The 10,806-nt window shown below is 42.1% G+C and overlaps 1 protein-coding gene across 1 annotated transcript; it reads left to right on the top strand.

The window, feature by feature from the left end:
- The first annotated feature begins 749 nt into the window (after positions 1-749).
- mtnr1c (melatonin receptor 1C) lies at positions 750-9,477 on the top strand. Its single transcript, XM_040119917.1, has 2 exons — positions 750-945; positions 8,022-9,477. Exons 1-2 carry the CDS (start codon positions 750-752, stop codon positions 8,885-8,887), a joined length of 1,062 nt encoding a protein of 353 aa, XP_039975851.1. The 3' UTR covers positions 8,888-9,477.
- Positions 9,478-10,806: the final 1,329 nt, after the last annotated feature.

Below are 10,806 nucleotides of genomic sequence, written 5' to 3'. Positions count from 1 at the left end.
TTATTAATGGCTGCTGTTGTGGTAAAGCTTCAGATTAAAATGAGATAGCCACCTTCTCCTTGCCAGGACTCCCCAGGGCTCCACATTGGGTCGGGTCTCAGGGTTGTTATTTAAAGAGAGCGGGGCAGAGGAGCGGGTCCAGATTGCAGACTATTTAAGGTTTTTGAAACAGCTCAAAATCGGAACTCTGACTGATTGTTTTTTTATTATAATTATTATTTTTTTTCAAACGAGCGCTTCCGTCTACCTGCCTGCGGACAGAATTGGACACTAGCGGGCTGCAGTCTTCTATTAACGTCCTCCTCTCCGTCGCCCCGTGCATGAGCCTCGCATCCTTGGCATTTCCATTACGCACAGGAGAGCGCTCCCGCTCCCGCTGGGCGAGCTCTCCTGGCAGCATGGAGCGGCGCGCGGTGACTCGAGAGGACCACACGGAGGCGAAACGCGGGCTCCTGGCCCCTCCATCACCCCAGATATCAACTTCTTCAGTTCCCCGGCGCGCCTGAAGGGTTTTACTACTCGGATCATTATGTCACGGCTCGCGTCCTGCTGCTACGGCTCCACAGGCGGAGGGTCGAGTTGGGTTTCGTCCCCGAAGAAGTTCCAAGACTCCCTCCAGTAAAGTCCGTTTGAATTTTTCCTCCGTGAATATAATTTCTTTTTTCTTTTCTTTCTTTTCTTTCTCTTTTTTTTTTTTTTTACGTGAACACTGGAGTACTCCCAGTATAGCCGGTGCACCCCGAGGGCAGATGGATCTGGAGGCGAAGGATGCGAACGGGTCGACCTGTTTGTCCCGGAACGAGAGCGACCGTGGACTAAGCGCTTCTTCCGGTGGAGTGTCCACTGCGCTGGCCAGCGTGCTGATCTTCACCATCGTGGTGGACATCCTGGGCAACGTCCTCGTCATCCTGTCCGTGTACAGGAACAAAAAGCTCAGGAATGCAGGTGAGAGATGACAGAAAAGACAGCGTCTCGATTTTGAAATAGATCCATAGAGATGTTACCAAATGATGATTTAAAAAATAAAAACAGCTTCAATGGTCAAGCTATGCCTATGTTAGGGAACAAGCAGACACACAAAACACAGCTGACAAAGTTATTATCTTCGTTGTTATTTCATTTGATCGAAATTATTGTGAAAGAATTTGTTTTGATTTCAGAATAATTATAACAGTAACTGTCTCTTTATCCTTTTACATCTGGCCAAACACCAGAAGGCAGAAATATCTGTTTCAGAAGCCTACAAAAGCCTGGGTGGGATGCCCTGCTTCCCCTTCCTCATTCATGACTAAAATGATGTAATATAAGGTGTAGTGTGTGACCTCTGTTTGGCAAATAGGCTCTTATCTGAAGGGAGCCTTCGGTCTCAGTGTGATGGAGTTTCTTCCGCGTTGCCTGTCTGCCTTCATATCTCCTCATAAATAATGACACCCTCTTCCCTCCACCTGGCTTTATCCTTGGTTTCTCCATCCCTGCGTGGCTTCTGTGTCCTTTTTTGTCAAGGTCTGATGTCAGACACGACATCGTTTTTCCTTGCGTTACATCTGATGTATCCTGACAGCAGTGTAAAGGCGGAGAGGATATTTATTATGATACCTTTAATACCATTTTTCTTTCTTGGCAAATATGCCATCGTCATTCAGTTGTCCCTTTTCCTTTCTGGACTTTAGCTGTTTCAAATGGTCAGTTTTTGTAATTCCCATCACCTTGCATTATTTTGTAAAGAAGTGCACAAATTGTTTCTTAAAGTCTGTTTTCATGAACTAAGGGAGTGTACAAAAATTATTAGAGAAGGAGGCTGAGAACAGAGGGTTTTATAATGCTTTTTTTTCTAACACCAGATTTATATTTAATTGCATCCTTTCAATGAAATACAGTTGACACAAACAGTTAAATCAAAATAGCTGTATCAGAAAGAAAGCTCTTATGTGCATAACAAAATGCAGGAGGAGAACAGTTGCTAATGTGAAGAAGCCAACTCTTCTACCCGCTACATTGACTTTTGAGAAACACAGAACGCACTTGGATATTTTTAGTCATTAGTGATGGAACGTATCCTTCCAAACAGCGTGTCATATTTAAAATGTTTAAATATGCGCATTAGTGTCTAATGTGGAAATGATTCCATTAATATATTGAAGTGAAATATCACAATATTCCTCTCACAAATGAAAAGTTCAAATCTGAGGCAGTAAACTGAACCCTTGCTTTGTGTTTTGCTGCTACAGCCTCATTTGTTGACCATTTGTACGACCAGTGGCTTTTGCTGGCGACTTTTAGAAAATGGTAGCAAACTACAAATACTAAATGAGTTGATCCAGTAAATGTGCAGCTCTTATCTACTTGTGCTTCTGTTACACGGCCTTTCAACTGTTTTATCAAAAGTAACACGATCAAGTAAACACACTGCAGTGCAAAGTTACATAACTTTATAGCTTAAAATGCCTCTTTTTATTTATTAATGTTTGAGTGAGTTGCAACAATTTAAGGTTGCCATATTATTTTTAGATATTACAGGGTGGTAGTTTCTCTTTTATATAAGTCCAGCAGGGGGTCCAAAGAGTTTTTTTTTTTTTAAATATCTTTTTAAAAAAGAAAAACAAATAATGTTCAGCTCCCCTTTCCACCCTAATAATTTTCATGCAGTACCTAAACAAATGCAAATGCAAACCATTATAGCCAGCAGCTCCATGGTTAAAAGTAAAGTCAGGAAAGCCCTCTGATGAGGCAATTGACTAAACTCGATGATCACAACATGATGTTAATGAGAACACGCAGAATTAGGCACTCGGATTAGGTCAGCGAGTGCTTGGAATAATGACCTTTTAATTACAATTTCAAATACATTACATAACGCATCCACTGTGCTCCCGTGTACACCGACCAAAAGCAGTTTGGCAAGAAGTTTGGGAGCCCGGAGAAGGATTTGATTATCTGGTTTTCAAAAATGACATAGTCGACTGGTCTCAAACAAGAGGCTAGTGGTAAATGGCCTGTTCAAAGGTCTTCCTCACGCTGGTTGGCTACAGACACAGCACTGATTGCAGACCTCACGTCACTGTTCTCCTACTCTAATTGGACTGACGGGCAAATCCAGTCACACGGGAGTCCTCCCCAGTGTTGTGGTCTGTCAATCAGTAGAAACGTGAAACCCCACTGGGAGCTTGGGGCCTCCCGTTCAACCTCATGCTATCATTTTTAATTTTTCAAGTGAGTCTTTAGGTGACTGAAATTGTCTCTCTCTTAAGCTATCAGCAATCTCATTTGTTCTTAGCAAGCTAATAATAGGGTGGGCTCACTTTGTATGAAAGTTTCCTAAAGGAAAAGCGTGGACACAGCTTAAGAAACCTGGACAGCTGTGGAAAATCAGTCTGCCATAAAAATCAGTTTTCTATGATAGATGGGAATTTGGTGAAGGGGTGGTAGGTTAGTATAATACAAAAACATCCTCAGGGCCTGCACAAGGTATGATTTATGACTCACTGAAGGTAAAGACTACACTCTGACATATATATATCTGACATATACCTCCTCACAGACAGCAGCAAAAAAAAAAAAAAAAAAAAAAGTTTTTTAAAAACACATGCAGGTGTACACGTTTGAAAGATGCTGGCACTTCTGAGTGACAGTAAATTTGTGCCCGATTATCTTCAGATATTTTGGGGAGAATTGAGGAACCATATGTTTCGTTTTCACAGGTTTGCAGGTTCTCTCAAGTGTGCAAATGTTATCGGGATCTATCCAGTGAATCTTCAAAGGGTAGAGCATGGCACTGTAGGACTGCCAATGGGGTGTTAACACTAGACTTTTCCACTGGGGTTAACCAAACTAAAAATACACTCGCAAAATGCACTTGAGAGAAAGAAAAGAGGGGGCGGGGGCAGAGAAAGAAAAGGATGAAGGGGAACAGATGGAGGAAAGAACGAAATAATGAGCCTGTGTGTGTGTGTGTGTGAGTGTTTGCAGCTTGCACCTCCATGTCAGGAGCTGTGGGTCATGGGGTATGTGAGGTTGAGGATAGGGGGTAAAATTTCGTTAAATCAAGCATCGCATCCAGTCACTCTTCAGTCATGAATAAAAACCTAGAAACTGGAGTGTCCAGAGGGGGGTTAATTGAGTCAGTGGACTTAGTGAGTCAAACCAGAAGCCAATTTAAGTTGACAGCACAGATCCACGGGGGATATCACTTAGCACACGACATTAAACATGTCTTCCTTTCCTGACAACGAAATAGTGGGTGAAATTTAGTTTTCTCATGTGTTAAGTGTGGAGGTCGGACATTATCAAATTAGGATTATCAGACTATAACCAAACCTGGATAAGGTAAATGTGATTTCATGATTATATTACATCCAATCTTTGTCTCTACTGTAAGAAGTTGTTTTGTTAAAATTTGCACAATTCAACATCCTTCTCCGTAGTTTTCTGGGCTTGTGCCTTCGGAGTAAAACGCTGTCGCACCAGACGCCCCTTGTTTTCCGACGGTCAGGGCCAGTGAGTCTTATTTTCTCAGACATTGGGGGTTTGATTGGTAGATGGGCTTTGATGATGATGACGAGTATGATGTTTTTGGCCAGGCTCATGGCAGCCTACATCACTAAAAGGCAGCCTGTGTCAGATTAATGTTAATCTTCTCAGAAAAAAATTCTCTGGCCCCTAGAAGACAAGTTCACGAAGTAGTAACAACTACTTCATCAGGGCGAATGCCCTTGCCGAAAGGTTATTCTCGCGTATTTATGAAAACATGACTGACTAAGTTGAACGCAATCGAATTTGGAATATGCACTTGTAGTAATAAGCCTCACGCTGCTGACACTCAGCCGGATTCAAGCGATGCCAGCCCTCCAACGCATTTTTATGAATTCATCTTTTCTTCAAAGGTGTATAAATATAGCAGGGTGAATCAAAGCGTAGTATATCACGTTTCCAGTGTGAGTGGTGGGGATACAGATGGTGGGTTTGACAGAGGAATATAAGCCCTTGAGATTCACATGTGCACGCAGCAATGCAAGTTGTCAGGTTCTTAAATCATCTCGGCCGGCAGGCTTTTGTTTTGTCTTTTGGTTTGTTTATCTCTTGCACTTGCATTTTCATTATGTACCTATTCTTGCTCCGCCATGACTCCCCTTTTAATACCAACATTATTCTTTTTACTATTCAAAACTATTCAGCTGGAATGAAGCAATGTGCCATAAATATGCCTATGCTGTATCCAGAGCCTATTTTGGTACGTATGCAGGTTTATACTGTGGAAGGGAGGACGTTGTGTGCTGGATGTTTTTGATGTCAAATATATTGTTTCACAGAGCTCAATATTTCTCTGCTGTATGGGTTCTGTTTTACGTTTCACCTGCCCAAAAAAAAGTTGTATGTGACAGACAAAGAAAAAGGGGACACACTGGAAGATTTCACTGGGTGGTAATACAACTCTCAAGAGGACACATTAAAGCAAGAATCCGTTGATTCGATGCAACATTTCACTTGGTTGTCAGCTTTGGTGTCACAGAAGTTAGAGGCTGCATGTCAGCTGTCTCCGATGGCCTGTAACCAGTCGGCCTCCAGGTTACACACTATTCAACTCACACTCGATAATAATAGCTCCCGACGATGTCAGCGGGCACAAATCTATTCTGGTATCCAGGCGTGAGAGTATCTCTGCCGGTCAGCTGTTTTTCACTAAAACAATGTACGCTTTCTGGGTGCAGGGAGTCTGGGTGTGATGGGCATCGGGCCGGCCAAGTTGGATAATTGAACAGTGAGAAGTAATGGTTTGTTCAGTGTTTTAATAATGAATGCCAACAAAACAAAGACTGTCATCTGGCTGCTTCACAGCAACCCCCTCAGCAGTGTTTTAGCACTTACCTCATCCTCATGATGATAAAGGGGAGAGAGGGTTCAGCCAGAGAAAGCTGTGAGTCTGGAGCATGCCCTCTCCGGCCGGCGCACATGATAACACTGAGCCGCATGATGTCAGCGAGGAATCAAACCTCTGCACAATGAGAAATGTGCACAGTGAGTACTGTGAGCGTCACAAATACGATCAGACAGGTTTGCTCACCGAGCTGACTTGAGGATGACGAACAAATGCTTTTTTTAAATTTTTTTTTTTTATATCAGCAGCCTTGATAGATGGTTCGTGCTGTTTTTAGTAACTTGAAAATTGAGTCTTTGTAAATACACGTGGCAGGTCTGTGGGAAGATGCCAAACCAACATCTTCTAAAATGAAAAATCTGAAAATCCCTGAGTTAGGAAAGGTAGGAATAAAATGACACATCATTTTTGTATTGTTTCACAATGTTGCATGCTCTTTGTTATTTTCTTTGCCATATTGAATGAATCAAGTTAGACAAGTAGATTAAAATTAGACTGGTTGCCAAACAACATACTGTAGCCGTGTTGTCCCTGGGGTGCAGGGATTATATAGCAAGGCTTTGAACGCTTGAGTGATTGATGGCCAACATGTGTTTTAAATCAACTCCCATCATATCTGCCAATCAACACTGTTGTTTCAGCTGTTGTCTAACTGAGCGAGAGCGTTACACCTTCACAGTTCAACTTCAGAAGGTAGTTTGTGTTTTATTCACCCTGGAATCACCCCAGCGTCTGACACAAAATGTTGTCAAAATGAAACACATTATAAATAATCCTTTACAGATTATTTACCAAAAACACATGTTTATATCTATATTCGCACCAGTGAAGCAATGGCGCAAGAGAAACTGGCTATAAGCTGGTAAAGACAAGCAGTGGGTGATCACATTTTAAGATTTTTATTATGTAGCTTTAATCAGCTTGATACTACTCACTATTGTGTTTTATCGCTTGAAAGCTGGGTAAACTTTAATGGCAGCAAACTCTGGGCCAAATCTCTTTTTCATCACAAACCCTTACTCCTAAAATGTGTAGATCGCCCACTCACAATAGACCCTTTATTGCAAAACAACTATTCAAAACTTGAAGCTAATGCTTCTTTTGCGAAACACCAATTCAATTGCATTATGGCTCGAGTGTATCTATCTTCTTATCTCACACAGCATTAGAATTCAATTTATTGTTTTATTCCCCCCACCCAGAACAGCTGCACTGTAACAATATCAGACGTCATTTTCAATGATTCATGTCTTCTGAGGAGATCCAGTGTCACACTACAATCAGCTTCGACCTCAGGAGGACAGGAACTTGTTTGGATGTAACCAGACACTAAAATTACCCGTGCCCTGGTTTTAATGTACTTAAATTCTTTGTTCAACTGACTGTTGCCAGAGGCAAAGAAGCTTTAAAACAAAAACTGCTAGATTTGAGCATTTTATTGAGATGGACTGGCTGTTCTTAAAATTCTGTTGTTTAGCTGACTGAATATGTTAGTGTATGTAACGGGGACATTAAGTAATCAGCAGTATACAGTATTACAGCTGCCCTGCTGCTCTTGAGGCTGCAGTTCGGCACAACACATATCATGGGAATCCATCCAATACTTTTCAAAATATTTCACTCAAAAGCACGTATTTGAAACTCATGGTGGCACTAAAGGACAAGTCAGATGTATGCCAAAATCAGTGGGAGTCATCCTCTGTGCACCATGGATAACTGTACCAAATTTCATGGTAATCCATCCAATATTTCATGAGATATTTCAGTCTGGACCAAAGTGGCGGGATGACAGATCAACAGACCATCATTGTCATCCATAGAGCCACACCAATAGTATGGCTAAAGATGTTGTTGGTTTTAAAAGCAGATACAGAGAGCTGTGGCTATAAAACATTCGCCTGGATCCATATTAGTGCGGTGGAGAGTACACGGTAAATGCCTCATCAAAATGAGCCCAATGAAAGGGCAGAGGGCACAGTGGAGCTCCGCTTTTATGATGAAAGTCACAGTCATAGCTCCAGTGAGATAGTTTATTTTAAGGAATTTAACCTGGAGCGGAGAGTGAAAAAGGAATGCTGTATGCTTTAATTATACACCAGTCTGGGTCACGTTTTGTCTGCAGGCTCCTAAACCTCTTCTGTTTCTCCAGGCAACATCTTTGTGGTGAGTTTGTCCGTAGCAGACCTGGTGGTGGCATTATACCCCTACCCTCTGGTCCTGACAGCCATCTTCCACAATGACTGGACCATGGGTGACCTGCACTGCCAGGCCAGCGGCTTCATCATGGGCCTCAGCGTCATCGGCTCCATCTTCAACATCACGGCAATCGCCATCAACCGCTACTGCTACATCTGCCACAGCCTCCACTATGACCGTCTGTACAGCCTGAGAAACACCTGCTGCTACCTGGGCCTCACCTGGCTGCTCACTGCCCTCGCCACTGTGCCCAACTTCTTCGTTGGCTCGCTGCAGTACGATCCCCGCATCTACTCCTGCACCTTCGCCCAGACGGTCAGCTCGTATTACACCATCTCTGTGGTGATTATTCACTTTCTGATCCCGCTGCTGGTGGTGTCTTACTGCTACTTGAGGATATGGGTTCTGGTAATTCAAGTGAAACATCGGGTTAAACCAGAGCAAAGGACCAAACTGAAACCGAGTGACGTGAGGAACTTCCTGACTATGTTTATGGTGTTTGTGTTGTTTGCAGTATGTTGGGCTCCACTAAACCTCATAGGCCTAGCCGTAGCTATAAATCCTGCAAAAATTGCGCCCAACATACCTGAGTGGCTCTTTGTCACAAGCTATTTTATGGCGTATTTCAACAGCTGCCTCAACGCCATTATATATGGACTTCTAAACCAAAACTTCCGCAAAGAGTACAAGACGATCCTCCTTGCTCTTTGCTTCCCACGTTTGCTCCTCATGGAGACTTCTAGGTGTGCCACAGAGGGACTGAAGAGTAAGCCCTCACCGGCTGTAACAAACAATAACGTGGCAGAGTTAAATGTTTAAACAGCTGTTTCACTGGGAAGCTTAAGATGACGTTTCTCTAGAGCCTCATTTTGGATGTGTGCCATGATTCACCAAGTGCCTTTTCACAAGATGCGCATCGTGTGAAGAGATAACCATGTTTGGAGAGAACACTGCTGCCACCATTTTCCTTTCAGCCATGTCATACTTTACTGTTCCCTCATGATGAGAGGAAAACCATCACTTGTATCATTGTGCTCCTCTGTGACAGCTTCCCTGCATTCTATTTAAAGACAGCCCAACTTAAAAGCAAGTCCAAATAACTAGTTAGTATTCACCAAAAAACATTTGGACCATGGAGAGGAGTCAGCTGGGAGACTTCTCTCACTAAAATATTTCAAACAGATCAGGCAGCACATATAATATTGCCTATTTTTTGGATGGGAGACTCCCTTTTAAAGTCGCATCCCAGCATGTGTACATCACATGCACTGCATATTTGCACAGTTTGACCATGAGTACGTCAACAACATAGTAGAAAAAAAATAAAATTGATGTATTTTCTATTGCCACTGTGTCTTTGTGATTTCATGTGTAACATTAATGATGGGAAAGCCTAAAGGTTTGTTGTTTCCCTTCCATGAAATCATAAATCTAAGTGTAGATTTAAAGGTATAATATGTAACATTTCCACATTAAAAAGTCTAAAAATGACTAGACCTATGTTATATATTCTGCTGAGTTGTGTATTTAAATGATCCCAAATGTTTCCAGCAATTTTCAAACCTAGAGAAATGCATGATTTTATTCAAGGTAACGGTCCATTTCATTTGGTCGTCTGTCAATGGCATCATATCTCCTTTGCGCATTCGTCTGCGTTGTGCGTGTCTGCCAGAAGCAGTCAAAATTGACTCTTTATCCAGTTTTAAGCCCCATTTTTACAATACACTTTTCAACCGTTTGTTTTGGAGAGGAGGAGACCTCTGCGGATTATTTCGTCTCCCGGTAAACACCTTCTGAACGATTAACTCTGAAGGAATCCTAACCCGGAGAAGCTGACTGCAATGACAGCAAATGTGGTGAAAGTAACAACTCGCTACTTCACGACATCACCGAACTCTGTCTTTTGTTATTGTTTTGGTTGAGAGACCCCTAGAAGCAGAAAATTACATATCGTGCATATAAACTACTCAGTTCTCGGTTCAGTTATCAAGGATTTAAAGCTCTTATTTGGATTTTCGTGATTGAGAATATTAAAACTGGGACGGGCACCAATTCAGAAACTCATCTTAGCTACTGTCTAAGCTCAGATGAACTTTGGATCCCATGTTTGATTCTCAGTGTATAAGAATATCGCGGGCTCCTTCTTACTGGGAGTGTAGGCTGTATTAATTCACCGTTATGTTTCACCCTCAGGCTTGCCTTCTGAGCAGTGTTGCCCTGACAAAACACAATGGGAAGATTGTGGAAGGTTTTGCTCTGGTTTCCATTTGAAAAACTTGAAACCAGAGCAAAGCTGCAATTTCATAAACTGGCTTTGCATGTCAGTGAGAAAAGGCAGGCCTTGTTGTTTGAAAAATTTAAATCTCTCTTACATATCTGAATTTCAGATTCAGTAGATAACAGGCTAACAGAGGAGTGAATTCTCTCTTGAAGTTTTGTTTCTTAAACAACAAAACTGTCTTTTAACAGTTTCAAATACCACATGTAGTGTAGAAATTTCTCAGGCTAAAAACTTGAAAGCCCCAGGTGTCCCCTATCAGACCCTGACTGATTAAGGAATTTGAGAAATTACGAAAAGGAGAATAACAGATGATAAACAAAGCTGGCTTTCCTGTTTTATTAGATGCCTGGGGGACATGATACGCATCAGGAGCCAGAGATGTAATTTTGTGATAGCACAAGTGTGCCCGAGTGCATGTCACCCAAGCCGAGATTGGCTCTGACAGCCTCCCAGCATA

This window comes from Xiphias gladius, chromosome 23, assembly GCF_016859285.1.
Source record: "Xiphias gladius isolate SHS-SW01 ecotype Sanya breed wild chromosome 23, ASM1685928v1, whole genome shotgun sequence".
Lineage (NCBI taxonomy): Eukaryota > Metazoa > Chordata > Actinopteri > Istiophoriformes > Xiphiidae > Xiphias > Xiphias gladius.
This window is presented reverse-complemented; position numbering and strand designations above follow the sequence as displayed.